This window comes from Crocuta crocuta, unplaced genomic scaffold (genome assembly GCF_008692635.1).
Source record: "Crocuta crocuta isolate KB4526 unplaced genomic scaffold, BGI_CrCroc_1.0 scaffold655, whole genome shotgun sequence".
NCBI classification, from domain to species: Eukaryota; Metazoa; Chordata; class Mammalia; order Carnivora; family Hyaenidae; genus Crocuta; species Crocuta crocuta.
Window position 1 is genome coordinate 757,949 of NW_027528348.1, and position 25,371 is coordinate 783,319.

A 25,371-nucleotide genomic window follows, 5' to 3' on the forward strand; every position below is an offset into this window, starting at 1 on the left:
TTCTGCCCAATAACTAATGATAAAAGGCTATATTTTTATCTACCAGAAATGCTGACATAAGATTCTGTAGTTCAAGACATGCTTGTGGGGAAGATGTGTGGATCAAGGTAAACTCCCAACTTAAGGAAACTTACAGGATAATGAATCTTATATAGTCACTTGTCTCTTACAAAGATCAGAATGCTTAATAATCCTATTAAGTCAAATACCTTAAAATACTAATGAATCTTACTCATGGTCTGATAAATACAAATTATATATAAGAGAATGCAACAAGTTATTTGAACCTGAATGCAGAGAATAAATACTTTATTAACTGATTACAGTTGAAAGTCACAAACAAAAAAGGGGCATATTAAGGCAGAGCCATATATATATCTATATCTACGTATCGATACAGATATAGACAAATCCAAAGATGGTTACCTCTTTACACTTTAATAACCTCTGCATTTTTCTTTTATGCATTTAGGCAGTGTGCTTTCTTTCTTCTCAGTTAAAGAATGAATCCTGGCCAATATTTCAAAATCCTAGTTTAATGACAACTTACAGGATCATGGATCAAGACAATGACTAGCATGTAAAATGCTATCTGACAGTTTTCTCAGCATATTCCATGTGTGGTGGTGTATTTACTTTGGCGTGGAAAATCTGACAATTGATCATTTTCTCTTTTCCAGCAAAACTAACACATAATTTTTCAAGTGATTTTAATAGTCTTAACTAAAATAAGTTTGGACTTCCAAGTCAGTCAAATGCCCAAAGCATATTATTTTCTGCCTTTTCCTAAACCCTCCTATGTTTTAAATAGCCTTTAGAGTATGGTCACATGGCTGTATTTCAGATCTATAAATTTTGAGTTTTTCAAAATCCAAAATTATTTCTTATGCAAAGTGGCAATGTAAACAGCAATCCTACATAGTGTAATTTTTCTTCTGTACAGCTTCCTTTTATAAAAATGGGCAACCACAAAAAAAAAGAAAAAAAAAATTTAGTCCATCTGAAAAGCACTCCAGTTCCCTAATTCCACTTTTGAAGGAGAAGGCAGAGGCAAGTTTACATTATCCCAGAAAACTGAATAAATGGCTTTATTTGGTATCTTCAAGAAGCTTCTCCTTCTGTAGGAGATGTAGGTGTTGTAGGGGAAACTGTAACTGGTTTGCGTGCAATTCTGTCTAGTTCCGCATGAACATCCGAGAGGACAGGCTTCTGGCCTACATTGAAAGACAAGAAACAAGATTTAGATAGAAACCGAAGTACCTTTTACACCAATGCCTCTTCATTTAAAAACTGGCAAGGGTTTCATTAACTTTTTCCAACATACTAAGTGATATAAACATTCTTAATTTAAAAATAAGTCCCCTCAGGGGCGCCTGGGTGGCTCAGTCAGTTAAGCGTCCGACTTCGGCTCAGAGCATGATCTCACCGTTCGTGGGTTCGAGCCCCGTGTCGGGCTGACAGCTAGCTCAGAGCCTGGAGCCTGCTTCTGATTCTGACCCTATCCTGCTCATGCTNTTTACTTATTTTGAGACAGAGAGAGGCAGAGAGAGGCAGAGAGAGGGTCCCAAGCAGGTATGTGGGTTTGAGGCCTGCATCAGGCTCTGTGCTGACAGTGTACTGCCTGCTTGGGATTCTCTCTCTCTTTGTCTCTCTCTCTCTGTCTCTGTGCCCTTCCCCTGCTCATGCTCTCTCACTATGTCTGTGTGGCTCTCTCTCAAAATAAATAAATAAATTAAAAAAAAAAAGTCAGATGCTTAACTGACAGAGCCACCTAGGCACCTCTAAATCCCTTCATTTTACATTATAGGGTCTGGTACCAAATGCAAGTAAAACTAGTACCTATCATTTAATCTCATAAAAACATTTTTTAAAAAGGCACAGGACAGTAAGAACAGTAAAATAGGAAATAGCAACAAAATTTTGGAATGTAGAAAGAAGATGAATGAGTGGTAACTAAATTAGCAGTCTTAAGAAAGCTCAATTTACACTGGAAGTGGGAAAAACCAGGAAGGAATTTAGTTCATACCCAGTAAAAGGTTCCAAAAACAGGAGCTGTACAATGGTATTTGTGGAAAGGGTGGCAAGAAGATGGGATTAAAAGGGTTAAAGGATTAAAAGATGGGATTAAAAGATGGGTTAAAAAGTCTGTTTTTTTTTTAAATGTTTGTTTCTTTTGAGAGAGAGAGAAAGAGCGCATGTGCAGGGGAGAGGCAGGGGGCGAGGGACAGAGAATCCCAAGCAGGCCCTGTGCCATCAGCCCGGAGCCCGAAGTGGGGGCTCCATTTCGCAAACCACCAGATCATGACCTGAGCTGAGGTCAAGAGTCGGTTGCTTAACTGACGGAGCCATCCAAGTGCCCCTAAAAAGTGTTTAAAGAGCAGTTGCACAAGCAACAAAAGAAAAATAAACTGGACTTCATCACAATTAAAAAACTTTCATGCTTCAGAGAACATCACACCACTGAGAAGTAAAAGGACAAGCAACACGATACGAGAGAAATCTTGCAAATCCCGTACCTGGTATGGGTCTGGTAGACAGAATATAAAAACAACACTTAAAACTCAAATATAAAAAGACAAATAACCCAAGTTAAAAATAGGCAAGGGATGGGGCGCCTGGGTGGCTCAGTAAGTTAAGCGTCCGACTTCGGCTCAGGTCATGATCTCACCGTTCGTGGGAGCCCATGTCGGGGTCTGTGCTGACAGCTAGCTCAGAGCCTGGAACCTGTTTCAGATTCTGTATCTTCCTCTCTCTCTGACCCTCCCCTGCTCATGCTGTCTTGCTATCTCTCTCTCTCTCTTTCTCTCAGAAATAAATAAAACATTAAAAAAACTAAAAAAGGAACAGCTTAAAAAAAAATGGGCAAGGGATTTGAACAGACATTTCTCCAAAGAAGATCTACAAATGGTCAATAAACACATGAAAAGATTCTCAACATCATTAGCCACGAAGGATATGCAAATCGAAACGACAATGAGATATGACTTCACAGCCACTAGGATGGCTCTAATCACAAAGATGGACAGTAACAAATGTTGTAGAGGATGTGGAGGAATTAGGACCCTCATTCCCCACTGCTGGAAATATAAAATGGTGCAGCATTTTACAAACACTTTGGTAGTTCTTCAAACACCTAAACAGAGTGACCCTATGACCCAATAATTCCACTTCCGGGTATATACCCAAAGAGATGAAAACATGTCATTTGTCAGACATGTGTCAAAACCCATGTTCACAGTGGTACTATTTATAATGGCCAAAAAATGGAAACAATCCAATGTCCATCAACTGATGAGTGGACATATAAAATGTGGCATATCTGCACAATGGAATTTTACTAGCAATAAAAAGAAATGCAATAAGGTTATCTGCTACAGTATGGACGGGCCTTGAAAACGTTATTGAAAACATTAAACAAGATACATACTATAAACAAGATACATACTATATGATTCCATTTGTATGAAATCTCCAGATAGGGAAACCCACAGAGACAGAAAGCAGATCAGTGTTGCCTAGCACTGGGGGTGGTGGGGGACAAAAGAAGTTACGGCAAACAGGCAGGTTTCTTTTTCGGAAGATTAGAATGTTTTAAAATTAGATTATGATGATGGTGTGCACAACTCTGTAAATATACCATAACTACTGAATTGTACACTTCAAAGGAGTAAACCTCATGGTATGTAAATTATACCTCAATAAAGCTATTAAAAACTACAAGTTCTTGGTAACTATACCTGATTTTTTGGCGGATGGTGGTAAAGCACTGCCTCCACCTGCAGCCCCACCTCCAGGGCTCCCACTGCCAACCCCAGGGCCTCCTGGAGAACCAGTCTTTTTACTCAGCAAGCTATTGAAGAAATTTGCCAGGACACCTTCACTGGTAGCTCCAGCTATTACAAAACAAACCAAAAAAATTTCACTCAAAACATTAGATTCTTCTACAAATTTTTATTACAATAATCACACACAAAAAGCAATTAATACGTTAATGTGTTCCAAATTCAAGTCTACTTTGTTCTTTTGAGTCTGGGTAATTCACCTCTAATCTATTCATATAAAAACAAAATATGAGTAAAACTTAAGAGTATAAGATAGCGATTAAAAAATTAGATTATTAAAAAACCCAAAATCATTTAAAACAGATGTTAGATGCTACTGTACCTCCTTTTTCAAAAAGGTTCTTCAAAAATGTAACTACTGAGAAATATTTGCCTCAAGTATTAAAAAAGCTACCTAATCTTGTATGAAAACCAGTAGAAGTTCCAACAGGTAAGTGAGTACAGGATAACAAGAAATAATCCACAGAAGAGAAATATAAATAGAAAGGAAATACTAGGGGAAAAGCTCTTACTAGTATTTAAAGAATGCTGATTAGGTTGTGGCAAAATTGCAATACTCCACGTTGATGACATGGAAATAAGCCATTTGACAATCATTATCAAAAGGCACAAAAATGTACAAACTCTGACCTACTAATCCCACTTGTGGCAATTACTCCTATTGAGATAACTTTCAGGCATACAGTTTTTTATGTTAACTGCGGATAACCTATTAACATAATGAATTTCTTCAATGACCTATGCTAGAAGAATTAAATGTAACACAAACCGTCACAGAGCTTACCTGATAGGATAGATTAAGGCTATCCTAAAAATGGTTTGTGGTCTGAATGACTATGAGATTGTATCGACATAGAAGCTATTGCACAAAAATGAAAACAGTTATAACTGGAGAAGGCTGGAATCTAGGTAGACTTTTGAGTGTAGAAGACACTGTGTTGCTTTCTGCCAGAACAGAGAGAAATGTACCTTTCATGTTTGGATCAATCTTTTTGGACCCAGCAGGGATGGGCGACACGCTGGCAACATTGGATGACACAGATCGATTTGGTGTTCGAGGGGAGCCTCCTGGGACTCTTGGAGAGGCGTCCTATGTAAAGATTAGGAAAGCCGTAATTATAAAAACCTGAAACTTCCAACTTCACAAAAGTTATTATTATAGAATAAAATTACTTTTTAACTGTCCCCCATCTGCTCTACTGGTACTTTTACACAGCAAGTCATTGCCAAAAATGTTTAGCAACTGTGCCCTTAGAATCAGAAAATATCAGAGACCTATCACATTCTAGAACACAAATTCCCCTTCAGTGGAAAAAGACTATATTCAGTAATGGGGTGTGGTTACGAGCAGAGGCTTGGGGGTCGGATCTGGATTCCAATCTGGACTTGCATCCTACTAGCTGTAAAGTCTCAGGTAAGCTGTAACATCCTCCAAAGCCTCCATTTCCCCACCTGCAAAATGGGGCTGACAGCGGTGGGGACAATTTATAAAACAACACATAGGAAGGGGTACACACAGTAACAGGTGCATGACAAACACTGCAAAACAGTTCTTTATGATTTAAATATTCTAAAAAGGAGTACAGTTTATCCTTAAGAATTTCACAAATTCCAGGAGAAATCTTAACTCAAGTTTCTATCAAAGCACACCCTTACAAGACACGTATCTGATGAAGAAAAAAGGAGCTAAACCAATAATGTATTGCACTTTAGTAATTTCATCCGAATCTGTTAATACTGACCACAGGCCTTCCAGCTGCAGTTGGTGGTTGCTTTGCTAAAAGGGACTAAAAAACACAAAAGAGTTCTAGGTTAGATACTCAGCACGTATCACTGTACTAAAAAAAAATATATATATATATATACACACACACACACACACACACATATGTATGAACAGTTTACCCATCAACCATATAAATCTGCTTCTGATATAATTTCATACCTGCAGCTTCATAAGAAACACTTGGTCATCTTCTGCCACAATTTCCTTCTCATGTACAAACTGAAATGAGCAATGTATAAATAGTGAGTCTAATATATTATGCTAAAACCATTAATAACACATTCTCTAGATTAGACTAGTTTTTAAAATTCAATATAAACAATACCTATAACAGTGAGCTGCCCTGCCCAAGCACTACAGCAGACCTGTCCAGTAACCATCTGCAATAGTAGGAGTGTCCCTGTGTCTGCTGTCCAATGTAGCCACCAGTCACCTGTAGCTAATATGGCTGTGACGGAAGTTCTGAAAGTTTAATTTTATTTAGTTTTACTTAATATGTATTTAAAGGTCGTATGTGACTAGTAGCTACTGTACTGGAGAGCACAACCTTAGAGTCACAGGTATATCAATCATGCTCATAAAATATGTTAACCAATACTTCGGTGTTTTAAGAGGGTCACTAATATCCCAGCTGAGTGAAAAGCATTTTGCCCCTGGTTTCTCTGAAACAAAAACATAGTGACTCTTCTACCTGCTGAATAATTGGGCAAAGAGCAGCAGCAAATATCTCCTGCTTCTACTATTTCTATATAATGCATGCCATGCCATGGTCTATTTTCTACCCAGCAGAGTGATTCTTTTAAAAGGTTAAGCAGATTACATCACTCCTCTGCTTAACACTCCCCCCATCCCCACCCCAAATTGCTTTCCATCCCACTCAGAATGAAATGCAAAGTCCTGACTCCAACCAAATGAGATCCTACAAGACGTTAACTCTCCTCCCCATCTCCTACCACTCCGGCCCTCCTCTTCACTCTTTTCCAGACTCTCTGCCCTCCTTACCCATTCCTGCCTCAGGGCAAGTGCACTTTCTGCTCCCTTTGCACACAGCATTCTCCCGTCTTATCAGAGCCATACCCTACTGTTCTTACAACTGCAGACTTCCCCACCCCACTGCTCTCACTCACTCTCCCCTTACTTGGTTTTACTGCCACAGGACTTATCAGCACTTGAGAAATGACAGGTACATGGATTTACTTTTGCATCACCCTCCCATTTAGCACCTAGTGCCTGAACAGTGGCCCAGTAAGCATTTGTGGGATGAATAAAAGACAACTAATAGGAAAATTCTGTTGGTCAGAGAATGGGAAAAACTGTTGTTCTTTTCCTTCTTGATGTGTGCATTTCTTTTAATAGACATCCAAACCAAATACCATGCCAACTGATTTTTCATTTATCATTACTTTTCTTATTTCTAATTACCCACAAACAGAAAACAGATGCTTGATACTAGTGTTTGGATTTTTAAGAAAGAATCTTATTATATGTTGTCAAAATTATTCTTCCTGAAGCATGTCCAATTACATCACTGAGAAATACTGTTAGTAAACAGCTGTTTTTATACTTTTCAGAAATATCTGTAATATCTAAGTGTAGAACATCACATATTGCTTCACATGAAATCAAAACATATGAAAGAAGAGTACTTTATGGAAGCAGATTTAATAGTTACAGGTAGGTAACTGTTAAGAATAAGCCAGAAACTCCTGGACAGCTGTGGGCTAACACAGCTAACTAATGGCTACGGAGAAGATCTCAGATCCGCTTCAACAAATAGAAGCTAATAAAGTTATCCTACCAATGTTTTCTGGACTTCTAGCTGAGTTCGAGGTTGGGGGCTCACAGCATCAACCTATTCAAACTCTTCAAGATCCATACACTCACTCACACCAATCCATGATTTCCATTAGAATGCAGAACCTGCACTAATATTTTCTAATACTCCAGCTGAATTGCTGATTTATGTTTTGATAACACAGATCTTTATTTTGAACTGAACATCAGAAATGCCCAAATTATACTTAGAAACCTCATTGATAGGAAAGGACCCACTTATCTTTCTACCTATAATCTTAAACTTATGGACTCCCCCTTTCAGTTTAAAAGGCTAAGTATTGAGACTTTATACTAAAACCGTTACCTTTCGGACAGGTGGTTTGGTTATAATGTCTTCAAAATTATCTTCTGCTTTTAATGTTTGAAAATTTTCATGTAATATTCCTATTTTCTTATCATTATCCCACCCTGCTGGACTGGAAAGAAATGTACATGATAAATCTCAAGCATTTATATAGTCACTCCTTCATTAAATCCATAATCATATTAAAGAGAACAAATCTGACCAATTATGAAAAATTAATCAGCTTTTTATTACAATGCTCAAGTTACAGTTTACTAATTTTTACTTAAAAAGTTTCTCTATCTTCCTGATTTTAAAAATGCAGGGTTTTTTTCTCTTTTTGGGGAGGAGGGGTCTGGTTAATTATTATCTCTCAGTATATTCACAGAACTTTTTAAAAGGCATTTCTGCATTATACACTGGGTCCTTTATGTTTCAAAACCAATCAAAGAGTAAGTAAATATATGGGTATATGCACTCAACAGTTTAGCTATATATAATAGCAAGGCCTTCCAAAAAGGGCTCAAGCCAGCAGTAAATCTAAAAGGCAAAAAAATAAATCAAGGCGGGTTATAAATAAAATAATCTAGGAACAAATTCTCATCTACTCATCATGGAAAGGTCTATTGGTTTCACCTCAAAAGTGACAATGAGGATTCACCATCAAATTGTAGCAATAATACACAATAAAATAATACATTTAAGAGCATACTTACATAAATACTGCATCTTTTTCCACAACAACAGCAGGAATCTTATAGGGAAATCCATACAGTTTCTGAACGATATATTTATATACTAAATCTATATTTTTGTTTTCTTTTACTGAAGTGTAAATAAGCGCAGCACCATCTGAATAATACCATTAAAGAAAGTTCTGAACAAATTCCATGTACCATAAAATTGTGTTCTCAGTTGAACATTTCCATTTATATGTATGTTAGTTTCAAAAATAATTCCCAAAAGTACATTATAGGGTAGTCAAGAATTTCTTTTCTTTTTTCGTTTTTTATTTTTAAGTAATCTCACAATGAACATGGGGCTTGAACTCACAACCCCGAGGTCAAGAGTTGCATACTCAACTAACTGAGCCAGCCAGGCACCAAGAATTTCCAAAGTATTAAAAAAATAAAAAATTTCTAAAGTATAAAATATACATAGGCTTAAATGCAAATAAAACAATCTTTACACAATTGGCTTAATTCAGGAGTGCAAAAATCTCCTTAAGCCAAGAAAGTAAAGGTAAATAAAATAATACTGACACTACTACTGCCTCTACATTTAAAGCAAGAGAAGAGGTACTGGTTGGTTTTTAACCCTTCTAAACTTCATGAAGGACAGATAGTACTTATCAACAACTGTTGGGCTTGCATTTTCAAAAACGATGGTTTGTACTAGTGTGTCTTGTGGTTTTCACTGCTCCCGAGAATTAGGACTTTAGGGACAAAGCTCAGGAGACACACTGAAGAGAAAAGACAAACCAATAGATACCACCAGGAAACTTCCAGGAATGATTCAAAGCAAACATATTTCATGACCAAAACTTGGGGTAAAACATCCTCGTGAGGATATATTAATTAAAGCAGACCCTAATTTTGACCTTTTATCCAGATGATACAGTAGATCCGAAGATCAAGTAAGGCCTGTCGAAAAAGGGGTAATGTGACTACTGGAAGAAGATAGTGCCTATCAGAAATTCCATGGCCACAGCTAAGAACCATGCTCTAACACTGGCCACTGCGTCCCAAGAGAGATGGTAACTTAGACCAAGAGGACATGCTGGGAATGGTCAAACCTCTACTTCTGAACTGGGAGACTCATAGCCTCTAGTGCATGAACCAAGGCTTATGAATCTAAAAGTAGTATTGCCAAACATGGCTTATCATAAAACTTGACAGAAACAAACATAACTTCAGTAAAGGCTTAACTGTGTAAACTTTACATTAATGATCTTTTCTCATGAGAACCAATTTACGATATAGCTGAAAAATTTACATTGCAATTAACATTTTAAAAACTTAAAAATGATTTTGAACTGTTGCCTTCACGCATGCATACACATGCACCTATCTTGAAGTGATTTCTCAGTTTGTATTTTTTTATTTTTATTATTTTTTTAATGTTAATTTATTTTTGAGAGAGACAGAGCATGAGCAGGGGAGGGGCAGAGAGAGAGAGGAAGACACAGAATCCAAAGCAGGCTCCAGGCTCTGAGCTGTCAGCACGGAGCCCAATGTAGGGCTTGAGCCCAGGGATTGTGAGATCATGACCTGAGCCGAAGTCAGACACTCAACTGACTGAGCTACCCAGGAGCCTCTGTATTTCTTTCTTTCTTTTTTTTTTTTTTTTTATCAATGGGCCTTACTAAAGGTCTGTGATTATTTTAGTGGACAGTCTCCCTCCTGATTACATTTCTGTATGTATATTTTGAAGAACAGCATTAAATAAATATTTAAAGAGACTACTTCTTCTAAATTTGCTAATCTTCAATAATAAAGTTTGTTTGTTTTTTAAAGACTCTTTATGTAGACAAATGCCCTTTAATTCAACCCAAGTCAACCATTACGTGACACGATAAAAGAAAGGGCCACAGAGAGACAAAGAGCTCAGAGGAAAGGAGTGGAAAAGTGCCACGGTCAAGAGATCTTACAGCTCTTCTCAGTGCACTCAAGCTGTGACCAAGTTTTCAACAGCAAATTCTCTTAAAAGCATTCATTTTATCCTTCTTTTAGTGGTGTATGTGATTCAGTGGCTCTTCTAATCTTCGCAATCTAGACAAGATTCCTTATAGGTTTTCTAACCTTGTGATCATCAAAATCTCTCAGAAAGCTTTTTAAAAGTACAGATTCTTCAGACTCGCCCTGAAATGTTCCAATTCGGCAAGTCTGAGCTGGGCACAGCCAGATTTAGAAACCAGCGCTTTAGGCTATATGTGGAGATGGTAACATACTGAACATATTAGAAATGTGAACACACAAACCTAAATATTGATCCTGCCCTATCACTACTCCCAATAAATGAATACTGCTTTGTAATCACAATGTCTTCAATGCCAGTTCATTAGAATTTTCCACAAAAGACTAATTATTATTTTTCTTAAGCACAGTACTTTAAAACACAGCAAACCAAAGTTAACGATTTAAATACTTGCTTTTATAGCTCAAAATACCCAGATACAAATGATTTGGGAGCTAAAATGAAATTCCTAACCAGAGCAGGAGGAAAAAAGTTTATGGAATTTCTTAAGGCTACCAATATAATTCCATTAACTGAAAAAAACAAATAGGAAAGGTACACTGCACCAATCAATGTAGTAAAAGGATACACTGTAAACAAAACTTCCGGATATGTGACTGAATAAAATCAAAATGTTCATCTCTGTAGTCATGTTCTTTCTCCAATACACTAATGGCATCACACTGCAGAGAAAATAATTAAAAGAAAAAAAGCAATAAAAACAACATTAACTTTAAAGAATCAAAGTTAAATACAATGATTTAAATAGTTTGATTTTGGGTGGGGGAATATCACAAAACTATCACTCTGATATGGTGACTATCATAGTATTAGAATATCAATTACTCCTGTCTAAGATTCTTTCAGTTGGAGACAAGGCTAAGGAATAATTTTATTTCTTTAAAAAGTATTAATGTCCATGTTATACTGAACATGGTGCAAATGCCAAAGAGAAAGTTTCATTACATAAAGAATGAAGGCCAACAGGACAAACAAATGGGTGCTCATACTTGTTGACTCAACTACTTAAGAACTAAACAAAGTTTTTAAGATCTAAAATCTATTCTAGTTCTACAAAACACTCTATATCCAGGGAGTCCGTACTTTTCCCTATTTCCTTCCTTGTTCCCCTGTTTATCTGATAACTCTTAATTGACTTTCATTTCTTTTCTGGTTCTTTTATTCACTCTTAACTACAATCTCATCAATAGCAAAAATAAAAGGGGGAGTGCGGGATTGCAGGCTATTTTTGAGCTGTCACCTATACAATCATTTAGACAACACTGAATTCTGCTTGCTATAGAAAAATGTTACAAAATAAATAAACATCATGATATCCAAATTACTTCACCAAAACCTTTCTGAATTTAAGGTATGAAATCTAACAATCATCATGTAATAATGCTCATTATATCTAATATTAGTTTGGGGTCAAATTTGATACGTAGTTTTTTGCTATGTGCACGTACACATCATACAAAAGAATCTCTCTGCATCATCATGATACAGAATGTAGTCCATTTTATAGAACACAGTAATTACTTCAAATTACTAAAAATACTTATAATTATGATACTACTGACTTATGACACTTGGTGAAACACAATTGTTTAGTAAAAACATTTTTTTTAACATGTTTTATTTATCTATTTTAAAATGTTTATTTATTTTGAGAGAGAGAGTGTGTGTGAGCAGGGAGGGGCAGAGAGAGAGGAAGAGAGCAGAGTCTGCTCTCAGTGCAGAGCCTGAAGATGCGGGGCTTGATCTCACGACCATGAGATCATGACCTGAGCCAAACTCAAGAGTCAGACACTTAAGCGACTCAGCCACCCAGGTGCCTCTAGTAAAAATGTTTTTCAATGAAATACGAGGGTCTAGACCTAAGGCAAGACACTTAGCTTCTCCGAATCTCAGTTTCCAGAATCTTGAAGTTGAGGTGTACCACCGTTATTTCTCCATCCTGAGACACCCATCCTCCCACCCCCCTACACATTTTAAAAGCTCCTAAGCTAACATACAACTGACGGTTGTCTTAGAGTCTGAGAAATCCAGTAGATAATCTCCTTTGACTTGAGAATTTTATAAATCTATGACTCATCTGACACGAATTCAGGTCCCTTTAAGCTTAGCATTTTTCCTTTGAATATAAGAGGTTTTTATAAGAGGCACGTCGTGGTGTAAAACAGAATATCTGCTAACAAACAGCTCTTTGTTGAACAAATGAAACAAAACAAACCACACACAAAAGCATTCTAGTGCGAGAGTTTAAACACAGTTTTACAGAAAAGGTGTGTAACTTTATACCACAATCACTATTTAAAAAGCAGACACAAGACTTTAATTATTTTAACTATCCCCATCCCTTTGTTATTGATAATTTTTGTAGTTTATAAAGTTAAAACTTAACTAGATTAAAAAATTTTAATCATTTTTATTCTAAAGATGAGTAAGTTCTATACCTTCCTTCAATTACATGTGCAAATTTTTACATTTTACAAAAAACAGTAATTTTTAGATCTCAAAATGGTTTATATATTCTATCATTTCCTTAATTACTGCATGACTTACAAATAATAAATACCTACTACTTAGGAACAAATGGGAAGAGGATGAACTCGAACTATAAATTACTTTTAAAGGAAATTTGATTATAAAGTGTATACAGTGACAGAACTCATTAACAGAATTTTGATGACAGCAATCCTATCAGAACCTCTTTAGTAAATAAAAAGCTCTTGATAATTGCATATCAATTTTACATAATGAGTGGTGGTAGATGTTGAAGTCTATTTGATTTTAAGTACATAATCTTCTGATTTAGGATATCAGTGTATCACAATTTAATGTGGAAAATACATTATTTTGTAAAAATTAATACTGAAGTTATCATCTTACCTGTATTACTTCTACTCAACCAACTGTACAATGAAGCCTAACTGAAATTAGGAATATGAAATTCAATCACAAACAGAATATGTGAAGTAACATTTTCTTTCAAAGGAACTATGATTAAGATCAGAAAATCAACATGTGATTATCATTCCATATTTTAAACTATTATTTATATTTGCTAAGAAAGATTATCTAGGAAAGCTAATGTGCCAAATCCAAAAGGAAGCTGGAAAACAAAATGGTTGTTCACCCATGGTTAATGCCACCAGTAGAATCTCTAGGAAGGAGGCTAACCTTTGTGCAAACTACTAGTACTGGGATGCCCAAGTTATGTGTAAGTGTGTCCGCACCCAGAGGTAAAACCACACTGTCGTCTTTATCTTCTTGTGACCCAGTATTTCTTCTCTGAGGAGAGGCTGGAAAATCTTCTCCCGGCTCTACATATTCTTGGAAGTCTCTAATCACTGAAAATCAAAGTAAATAACTTAATATGTGGTTCAGAAATTGCTTCATTTCAGCAGGTATAATCTCAATACGTATTTTATGAGAGTTTATATTTAGTCTTGTGTAAGAGAAGAAACAGAAAGGGTTTGAGAAATCTGTCTCAAAGACAGAACAGAAACAGCAGACTCACATTAATTATGAGGAGGCAGAGTACAGCACTGAGTGCGCTCCAAAGAGTGGGGTGCAATGTAAGCTGGTTCTGTCTGGGCAAATTACTTTGGGCAAGTCACAACTCAGCTTTGCCTCTCTATATTCTCTAATTCACAGAGGTCACTGAAAGGATTAAAAAAAAAATGGGTGTGCATGTGTGGCGGGGGGGCGCTCCACAATTTAAAAGATCCAGATGACTTTCTAATATTACTTTCCTTTCTCTAAAGACCTTCACTCAGGTCTCCTTTCCTAGGTGCTGGGCCATATTCATTCTGTAACCCTGGTAAAAATTAATGCGATATTCCCAACGCTGATAAATTTTTAGAACTCATTTGCAAGACTGTCAAAACCTTCACTTAACAAAAAGTCAACGTGATTGTATTAAGAGCCTTAACAATGTATACTCTGACTCCGTGATTACTCTTAAAGAATTCTCAAGGAAATAATCGGTGATACAGGATTTCTATATAAGGCTGCTTTCCAAGTTTAAAAGCAAAATAACAAATCTGGAAACAAATGATTCACAGTTTAGGATTAAAACTGTATATGAAGGAATTCTTTTAAAAATTTTTTTTATTTTTATTTTTGAGGGGGGGGGTGGGGGGAGAGCAGGGGAGAGGAGCAGAGGGAGAGAAAATCTCAAGCAGGCTCCATGCTCGCCCAGAGCCCAACATGTGGCTCAATCCCATGACCGTGGGATCATGATCTGAGCCCAAATCAAGAGTTTGATGCTCAACCGACTGAGCTACCCAGGTGCCCCAAGACTGTGTATTTCTGACAAGCTCCCAGCTTGAGGGAGGGAATATACCTGAGGGAATAGGGAATTCTCTATAGAATCATAAAGGAGGAAAACTCTTAAACTTACATGGGGTCAAGGAAGAGGGAACCTTGGGCGGTTGAGTGCAGTTCCTCCAGGAACCCAGGGGCATGCGCACAACCTTGGCAGATCTGGTAGCTACTACCCTTCAAATCAAAGGGTGAAATCTAACAGTGATTCTCAAGTTTTAGCATGAGCACCAGAGTAACTGATTCAGTAGTCAGGGGTAGAGCCTAAGACTGTGTTGTTCTAATTTTTTTTTTTAATGTCTTATTTATTTCTGAGAGAGAGACAGAATGAGCAGGGGAGGGTCAGAAAGCAGGAGATACAGAATCTGAAACAGGCTCCAGGCCCGACGCGGGGCTCAAACCCACAAACCGTGAGATCATGACCCCGAGCTGAAGCCGGACACTTAACCGACTGAGCCACCCCGGCGCCCCAAGACTGTGTATTTCTGACAAGCTCCCAGCTGTACTGATACTGATGCTGTTGGTCCTGGGACCACAAACTGAGACCCACTACTATAGTATAAACTGAGGGGGGAAAAACAGACCCAAAGGCAATGGCCAAAAGGGAAAAAGAGGTACAGATTAAAAGCAGTTAGACATCTATTTCAGTAATTTAGGACATAGATTCTCCTCAGTCCCTACTATTTCCTTGCATATAAATTCCAGTAAGCTATCAATCTTCCTCTAAAAATTATAATCAGCTAACAATAACAAAGAGAAGCAGATTCCATCTGCATATTTTGTTAGCAAAGGACATTGGCAAATGAATAACTCTCAGTGAAATTAAGAACTGTGACAAGTGACTTACAATTTGTTAGAGATAACCCTTGTTTTCATAATTTATTTGCAAATTTCCAATTTACATGGGTATGTACAAATATATACTTTGTAAATCATAAAACCAGTTTAACATTTTTATATTTACGTTGTTAACATTTTTGGGGCACATTTCATGTTGACAACGTTGATAAGAGTGCTTTATTTACCAAGAAATGACACTGCTGAAAATAAACAGTTGAAAAAGATTCAAATTTTTTTTTAATCCTGAAAATCTACTTCCCAAATGAATATTTACATCCCCTTTGGCAAAGGAGAAAAGGCACCTCTACTACGCAGTCTGCCATTATGTATAGGTTTCCAATTTAAAACTACATGAAAACCTAACACATCAAATTGAATTTCAAAAACAGTAGTCACATCATGTTTCCTTCATTAAACCTTATTCAAAGTCAAAAAATGCTAACAGCTACAGTAGCTAGGACATCAGGTGTTTGAAATCTATATTCCTATTTCCAGACTACTCACACTTTTGTTCCATTTCTTTCATTTCTTCAGGAGGAATTTTCAATTTGTCAATATGTTCTCTAACAACACTTGCCCATTTCTGCAAAGAATCCAAAGCAGTCCAAGGCTTTGACATATCAACAACCAGCATAACTAGAGTGTCCTTCAGAGAAATGGCATCCAGTGAAAATCTGAGGAGGCCCTTGTGATACAGGTCTCCATCTAAGATCCATACGTTACATCTTGTTTGATCTACAAGAGACAAAAGAAAATTACCAAGGCAACAGGATTAAGTTATTCCATTACCCAGCTAACAATACTACTTGGTATTTTACGGCATCTCCACAGAGGATGTCTCCTTTGACAAGGTTCGACTACTTAGGTCACAGCTATCAATTTAATAATTGTTCAATTTAATAATTTAAATTTAAATTGTTCAATTTAATAATTTAATAAATGTTCAGGAAAATAATTTAACTGCCAACACAGAACACCAACAGCCTGTACTTCTTATTTCTCAATCCCAAATCACAGGCTGAATAACATGTTTCTATTCTTACCATCAGCATAGAGAGCTGTGCATATTCAAGATATTATACACGGAAATGAGAACGCAAGTGATGTGTACAAGAAAAGAAGAGCTGATCAGATTGAAAACAGCTGGGGAGTAGATGGTATTTTTGTGTCAAAAATGAGAAGGTGAAAAGGGATTGGCAAAACAACCACAGGATATTATTACTTCAAAATTTGAGGGAAAATGAATTGAAAAGTTGAGATACTTGAAGGATAGCAAGAAAGCTAAAGTCTGCACATTAGAATACCTTCAGATGTTAAAAAAATATCACCATAAGAATTCCAATCCCAAGCCAATAACAGTACGTCCACACATAACTGGCAGGACACAGCAGGACCCCTAGTAAAAGATGCCACACTAAGAAAAGTCAAAGACTAACATGAGCAGGCGACAAACCTCAGAAAGGCCTCGGACACTTGGTTTACGTACAAACGACACTCACCGTCTCGGTCTTCATCGTGAACATTTAAGTACAAATATTCCAATCCTCTTCCTTTCTTATACTCTTCTATCCCCTGAATTTTTCTTATTAAGCTTGTTTTTCCAGCTCCATCCTCACCTGTAAAAAAGGACAATCCTTTTAAACTATAATATGGATTCTTTTAAGGATGCTTTTTAGTGCCAAGTGAAAAACTCCACTGGAACTAACTTCAACCAAAAGGGGAACTTGATGGAAGATATCTCGGTAACTATAAAGTTGAAGATGCTGACTTCCCCTCCCGGATTCTTTGTCCTGGTGTCTCTGCTCTTCCTTTTAAATCTGGTTCTATCCCATTACAAATGGCTTCCTCTGTGGGCATTTTTCAGGAAGTTCAACTTTTATGTCATCCTAGTTTATCTAAAAGGAACAAAAGACTTTCTCTATTGGCTTTCAGTCTGAAGAATCTCAGGTAAAGACTCTTAACTAGCCCAGTTTGGGTCATGTGACCACCCATGGGCCACTCGTGGAGAATGGAAGATACATCAAAATTGACCAGGCAGGGAATTGTGGCTATAGCCTCACCAAAACCGTAAAGAAATATTCATAAGAAATATTAATAAGCGAGAGGGGTGGGGATAGTAAATTGAATAAGAACAAGGGTAGAGGAAATGCAGAACAGACAAAAATAAAATGTAGACTAAAAAAATATTAATAGAAGAACATAAGAAACAGCAAATATTTGGTAAGGATGTATAGAAAAGTAACCCTCATGCACTGTTGGTGGGAATGCAAACTGGCACAGCCATTATGGAAAACAGTATGGAGGTTCCTCAAAAGTTTAAGATGGAACTACCCTACCGAACAGTAATCACCCTATGGAGTATTTACTCCAAAATACAAAAACACTAATTCGAAGGGATACATGCACCCTTATGTTTACCGCAGCATTATTTACAAATTATGGAGGGGGCTCAAGTGCCCATCGACAGATGAATGGATAAAGATGTGGTGTGTATGTACAATTCAGTCATAAAAAGGAATGAAATCTTGCCATTTGCAACAACAAGGATGGAGGCTGGAGTATAATGCTATGTGAAATAAGTAAGAGAAAGACAAATACCACATGATTTTATTCACATGTGGAATTTAAGAAAGAAAACAAGCAAAGGAAAAAAACAGAGACAAACCAAGAAACAGACACTGAATCACAAAGAACAAACTGATGGTTACCAGAAGGGAGGAGGTAGGGCATGGGTGAAATAGGGGATGGGGATTAAAGAGAACATTTATCATGACAAGCACTGAGTAAAGTATAAAACTGCTGAATCAGTATATGGTACACCTGATACTAATATAACACTGTATGTTAATGATACTGAAATTAAAATAAACAACTTAAAGGGTGCCTGGGCGGCTCAGTGGGTTAAGCATCTGACCTTTGATTTCACCTCAGGTTCATGATGATCTCATGGTTCGTGGGACTGACCCCTATGCTGGGCTCTGCACTGACCCCACAGAGCCTGTGTGGGATTCTCCCTCTCCTTCTCTCTTTGCCCCTCCCCTGCTTGCATGCCCCCCCCTCAAATAAACATTTAAAAAAAAACAAAAAAAAGGACTTAATACAAATATTAGTAGCCAGAAATTACATGATTTAAACTTGACAAAAGTTATAAACTTTAAAACAATGTTTTGGCGAGGATTTTTAAATATCATAAATCTATTTAAATTCTACATATTTCTGTCCCATGGGCTTAGTTACTTTTTAAAAAATTTTTTAATGTTTATTTATTTTTGAGAGACAGAGAAACAGAGCGTGAATGCAGGACGGGCAGAGAGAGAGGGAGACACAGAATCCGAAGCAGGCTCCAGGCTCTGAGCTGTCAGTAGAGCCCTAGATGGGCTTCACACTCATGGACCACAAGATCATGACCTGAGCCAAAGTTGGACGCTTAACCAACGGAGCCATTCAGGCACCTGTGAACTCGTCTAGTTATTAGCAATATCATGTTAATGGTACTTATAAATGTGAATTTCTTAGATCTAAGGACTTATTCCTGAAGAACATTCATGAGTTCTCTGAAAATTTAGAAATTGTTTTCATGTTAAACTTAAAAAAACTATATAGGTCTTGGATCTTCTGAATGACCGTCTTTATATCTAAGTGTTGCCACAAGACTGCAGTACTCACTTTTACACAGGTGTTTATAATCCTACTGGTGACAAGCTGAGGCCAAGTAATGCAGACAGAACAGAGAGAAGACACACAGACCTGTCAAACTCAAAGGAAAGTACCCCAGAGCAGGCAGTCCTATATTCAATTGAACTGGGCAGACTGGTTCTTTTTACGAACTATTTTCCAACACTTCATAGCAATCAGTGTCACCTTAAGAAGGCAATAAAGAACGTGTCATTAAATGAGTACTTCTTTTTCAGCACTATTTTTGCTGTGTGCTACTAAAATGTCCACTAAAATAACAGATTGGGTTGAAAATAGTAGTATCTGTGATAATGACAATGATTATACCCATGATGATCCATCATGCTTAAATGAATATAATAAAGTTAACCAGTAAAAAATAGAATACACAAACACTTCTGCTATTAAACCCAACACTGGCTTTAATTTCAGTGGAAAATGTGTTATATTGATTGCTAATTTGAATTTTATCAATTCATTTCACTGGACTAATGGTTCTCAAAAATGTACCAGACTCACCTGGGGGGCTTCTTAAACACACATTGCTGGGCCTCCCCTGCTGGGTTTCTGATTCAGTAAGTTTGGGGTGGGGTCCAAGAATCTGCATTTCTAACGAGCAACCAGGGCCGCTTCTGCTGCCAGTGTTGGGACCGCACTCTGAGGAACCACTCCATTAGACATCTACTACACTAAGTACTAGGAATACAAAGACCCATATATCAAAGTCACTGTCCTGTAGGAGGCTCACAAAACTGGGGAGGGAAAACAAATAGGGGATGATTTCAAGACACTGTCATCAGGTCTACACTGGAGATATGCAACAGCCAGGAAGCCAGCCCTGTGGCAATACCCTAGTCTTGCCAGGAAGTCAGAAAGGGCTTTGTAGAGATGGCAGGTAACACTTCAGCCAAATCTTGTAGCGTTAATGAGCCATGGACAGCTAGTCATTCCAGGAAGTAAGGAAAGCATATACAGAGGCCTGGAGGCAAAGAAGTGTCCTTCTACAAAGGACAAATAGTTTGAATGAATGTTAGGGTGTGAGGGGAAAAGGAGCCAGAGTGAGAACAAGTACAGAATGCCAGATCATGAAGGGCATCTTATGCCAGGCTGAGAAGGTCACACTTGATTCTGAAGATAATGGGGAGCCACTGGCAGTGTTGAGGTATTTTAGAAAGACCTCTAGGGCAAAATTGATAAGTTTAGGGATAAAGAGACTAGGTAACTAGGTATTACTGGTATTATTACTCCTAGCAAGAAAGGAGGTAGGCTTGAACTAAGGTAATAGTGGTGGGGACAGCTGTACTCAAAGCAGACTTAGTTGGGAGTTGGCAGAGGGAGGAGGAGGAAGACACAGACATCAGACAAGGTTCTCTCCTCACTGCTTCAGGAACAGCACCCTCTCCTACTCAACACTTAGCCTCTGAGGTGGCTGGTCCTATGTCTTCCTTGCAGGCTGCTCTTCCATCCCCACCCAGTGTTTGTATTCTCCAGGGTTCCTTCCTCAGCCTTCTTCTCTTCTCACTCTGAATGTAATTCCAGGAGAAGCTCCAAACACAACTTCCATACCCTCTATGATCTGGTGACACAGGGATTTCCTTCCAGCCTTAGCCTCTCCTGAACTGCTAAATGGCCATCACTACTTGGATGTCCCTTCATACCAGATACTTCATTTGCAAATATCGTCTCCTATCTGATAGGTTGCCTTTTGATTATGGCCTTTACTGTGCAGAAGTTTGTGGGGGTTTTGGTTTTTTTTACATTTATTTTTGCTTTTACCTTCCTTGCCTCAGGAGACATATCTAGAAAAATGTTGCTACAGACGCTGTTAGAGAAATTACTGCCTGTGCTCTCTTCTAGGGCTGTAATCCACTTTGAGTTTATTTTTGCACATGGTGTAAGAAAGTGGTCCAGTTTCATTCTTTTGCAGATAGCTGTCTGGTTTTCCCAGTACCAGCTGTTGAAGACACTGTCGTTTTCCCATTATATATTCTTCCCTCCTTTCTCGAAGATTGACCATATAAACAATTATATGGCTTATCTCTGGGTTTTCTATTCTGTTCCATTGATCTATTTGCCTCTTTTGGTGCCAGTACCATATTGTTTTGATTACTACAGCTTTGTAATATAACTTGAAGTCAGGAATTGTGGCACCTCCAGTTTTGTTTTTCTCTTTCAAGATTGCTTTGGCTATCTGCGGTCTTTTGTGGTTCCATACAAATTTTAGGACCGAGGTATTCTAGTTCTATGAAAATGCTGTTGATATTACAAAGACGTAGTCTTGTTCTACTGTTATATACATCTTCTAACCACATTATTTGTTAGAGTTTTTTTCCCTCTTTTTTTAGATCTTTAGGCATTTAACTCCTGGCCTCTGCCTGGTTCTCTTCTCACTATATAAACATGCTACTCAAAAGTAAACATTCACATTGGGGCACCTGGGTGGCTCAGTCGGTTAAGCATCCGACTTTGGCTCAGGTCACGATCTCACGGTTCATGGGTTCAAGTCCTGTGTCGGCTATGTGCTGACAGCTCAGAGCCTGGAGCCTGCTTCAGATTCTGTGTCTCCCTCTTTCTCTGACCCTCCCCTGCTCACACTGTCTCTCTCTCAGAAATAAATAAAACATTAAAAAAAAAAAGTGAACATTCACTAAATTCTTACCACACTCCAATCCATTCCCCATCCTGCAGCTGAGTGATCTTCCTGAAACAATTTCCTCATGCCATTTCTGCCTCATAAGACCCTTCAGGGTATTCTAGTTAATGACATATGAAAGTTGAAGTATTTAGAGCAGAAATAAACTAATATCAGCAACTTACTTTGTAACGCATAAATAAAAGGGTGGAGCAGTGAAACATTTATGTGATAAAGCAAATACAGTTAAATGTTGATGGTAGAATCTAGGTTTGGGTATGTGAATATTCACTTCAGAACTCTTCCAACATGTTTGGAATTAGGGTCTTCCTCCCGCCCTTTAAAAAAAGTTTTTTTAAATGTTCATTTATTTTTGAGAGAGAGACGGAGTGCGAGTGGGGGAGATGGAGAGAGAGAAGGAGAATCCAAAGCAGGCTCCATACTCTGAGCATCAGCACAGAGCCTGACACAGGGCTCAAACTCATGGACCATGAGATCATGACCTGAGCGGTTGGACACTTAACTGACTGAGCCACCTTGGCACCCCTTCCTGCTGCCTTACAATAAGGCCTAATGTTCCTTACAAAAGCCACCTAATTTTTCTGCCCCTCTCTATACCCCATATCCCACAACCCATGTCCCATAGCCCACAACCCATATCCCATAGCCCACATGCTAGGCTCCACATGCGGAGCCAGACTGCATGCAGTCTCCCAACTCTGTCTCCACACATGCTGTCGCTTCTTTCTGGAATATTCTTCCCTTTCCCTCACACCTGGGAGAACCCCAGCTTATCTTTCTGGTCAGTTTGGTTTCCTTTAGGAAGCTTTCTTTGCCTCCACAAGTCTAGTTATGCCCTCTCCCTCATCCTCCCACCAACACACTGCACACTTACAGACACGTCAATGTAATGTGTCAGCTCATTTATGGGTTTCTTTCAGGAGAATGTAAGTCTGCCAAGTCTGTCCCCTTCATTCAACAGATATTCTTTGGGCAAGTTCTCTTAACAGTAAGCAGGATATAAAGTCCTTGCTTTTAAGATGCTTAATTATCCTATTCTTTTTTTTTTTTTAACTGTATTATTTTGAGAGAGAGAGCGGGAGCATGAGGTGGGTAGGGACAGAGAGAGAGGGAAAGAGAGAATCCCAAACAGGCTCTGCACTGACAAGGGGATTGATCTCATGAACTGAGCTGAAATCAAGAGTCGAATGCTTGCTTATCTGAGTGAGCAACCCAGGTGCCCTGAAATTATCCCATTCTTAACAGGCACTGTCCCTGCTTGTTCAACAAGAACACAAACCATGTTGTCTTAGTCTCTTTGGGCTGCTATAACAAAAATACCATAGGCTAGGTGCCTTTTAAACAACAGAAGTTATTTCTCACAGTTCTGGAGGCTAGGAATTTCAAGATCAAGGCACTGGCAGATCTAGTTTCTAGTGAGGGCTTGTTTCCTGGTTCATAAACAGTTGTCTTCTCACTGTGTTCTCACATGGCAGAAGAGGTAAGAGAGCATTCTGGTGTTTTGTTTTGTTTTTTTTATGAGGGCCCCATTCATGAGGCCTCTGCCCTCACAACCTAATCATCTATAAAAGACCATACCTCCTAATGCCATCACACTGTGGGGTAGGATTTCAACATATTCATTTGAGAAGTACACATTCACTGAATAGCACCCACCGCATAGTCAGAAGAGCCTTTACCAATATTCATTGACTCTTAATCACAGCTATAGTCTCTATTTTCATAACTATACCCCATCTGTAATTGCTTGTCCTGGGCCTTTACCCACAATCTATTAAAAATAATTTATCCACTCATATCTATAAAACTCAAGTGGCTACCTCTCAATAATAACAGATCAATTAATCATGTAAATGCCTAATACATACCTCCTTCACTAAACTTAGAAAAGCTTTCTAGTCCTTGGAGATGGCAGTATTCAGCTGCCTTGCCACAGCCAAGATGTACTATGTTTAACAAGATTAAAAAGTCCATCATGAACCCTTTCTCTTTATTCTATTATGCAATTAGAAGGATTAAAAAATATTAAAATTCAGAATACCTCTATTTGGCATTGACAGACATCTAAAAACCATCTTTACTGGCCAAACCATTTAAGAAACTAAAGTCACTAAATTCCAAGTTATTTTTAGAAAACAAAACAAATAGCCTAAGAGTTTAAAGAGTGAAATAAAACAAAAGAAAAATAACTATATACATATTTCATTCCAAGCAATTAATATACCTTAAAGTGGCAAGTAGGGCAATGGGGCCTGTGTGGCTTTAAAAAAGCAATCTACAGATCCGATGCAATCTCTATCAAAATTCCAGTGGCATTTTTCACAAAAATAGAACAAACAATCCTAAAATCTGTATGGAACCACAAAAGACCTTGGATAAACCAAAGGAATCTTGAGAAAGAAGAACAAAGCTGAAGGCATCGTGCTCCCCGACTTCAAACTCTATTACAAGCTACAGTCATTAAAACAGTAAGGTATTGGCATAAAACAGACAGATATACCAATGGAACAGAATAGAGAGCCCAGAAATAAACCCAAGTGTATGTAGTCAATTAATTTATGACAAAGGAGCCAAGAATATACAATAGGTAAAGGGTAGTCTCCTCAATAAATGATGCTGGGAAAAATTAGACAGTCATATGCAGAAGAATGAAACTGGACCATTATCTTACACCAAATACAGAAATTAACTCAAAATGGGTTAAAGACTTGAACATAAGACCTGAAACCATAAAAGTTCCTAGAAGTAAACACAGGCAGTAAGCTCCTTGACATTGGCCTTGGCAATGATTTTTTTAAAACTGACTCCAAAAGCAAAAGCAACAAAATCAAGAATAAACAAGTGGGACTACATCAAAGTAAAAATTTTTTATACAACAGAGGAAACCATCAACAGAATAAAAAGTCAACCAAATGAATGGGAGAAAATATTTGCAATTCATATATCTCATAAGGGGTTAATATGCAAAATGCATAAAGAATTCATACAATTAGCGAAAAAACAAACGATATAGTTAACAAAATGGCCAGAAGGCATGAATGGACATTTCTCCAAGAAGACCCAAAAGGCACATGAAAAGATGCTCAACACCACTAATCATCAAAAAAAAAAAAAAAGCAAACCAAAACCACAATGGAATATCACCTCACACCTGTTAGAATGGCTAGTATCCGCCATCTGTAGCAACGTGGATAGAACTTGAGGGTGTTATGCTGAGCTAAATAAGTCAGGCAGAGGACAGATACCATATGTTTTCACTTATAAGTGGAGCAGGAGGAACTTAACAGAAGACCATGGGGGAGGAGAAGGGGAAAAAATAGTTGGGGAGAGGGAGGAGGCAAACCATGAGAGAGTCTTGAATACTGAGCACAAACTGAGGGCTGACAGG

At 37.8% G+C, this 25,371-nt stretch overlaps 1 protein-coding gene across 1 annotated transcript in view; it reads right to left on the bottom strand.

Moving 5' to 3' along the window:
- Window positions 1-277: 277 nt before the first annotated feature.
- DYNC1LI1 (dynein cytoplasmic 1 light intermediate chain 1) overlaps window positions 278-25,371 on the bottom strand; it is a 38,870-nt gene continuing 13,776 nt past the window's right edge. Inside the window, exons 3-13 of the mRNA XM_077753698.1 lie at window positions 17,155-17,271; window positions 16,160-16,390; window positions 13,670-13,839; window positions 11,073-11,166; window positions 8,464-8,599; window positions 7,769-7,880; window positions 5,788-5,847; window positions 5,585-5,629; window positions 4,812-4,932; window positions 3,738-3,893; window positions 278-1,214 (exon numbers count right to left, since the gene is read on the bottom strand). Coding sequence (XP_077609824.1) covers window positions 1,102-1,214; window positions 3,738-3,893; window positions 4,812-4,932; window positions 5,585-5,629; window positions 5,788-5,847; window positions 7,769-7,880; window positions 8,464-8,599; window positions 11,073-11,166; window positions 13,670-13,839; window positions 16,160-16,390; window positions 17,155-17,271 — 1,355 coding nt within the window. The 3' untranslated portion in view covers window positions 278-1,101. The remainder of the gene's footprint in view (window positions 1,215-3,737; window positions 3,894-4,811; window positions 4,933-5,584; window positions 5,630-5,787; window positions 5,848-7,768; window positions 7,881-8,463; window positions 8,600-11,072; window positions 11,167-13,669; window positions 13,840-16,159; window positions 16,391-17,154; window positions 17,272-25,371) is intronic.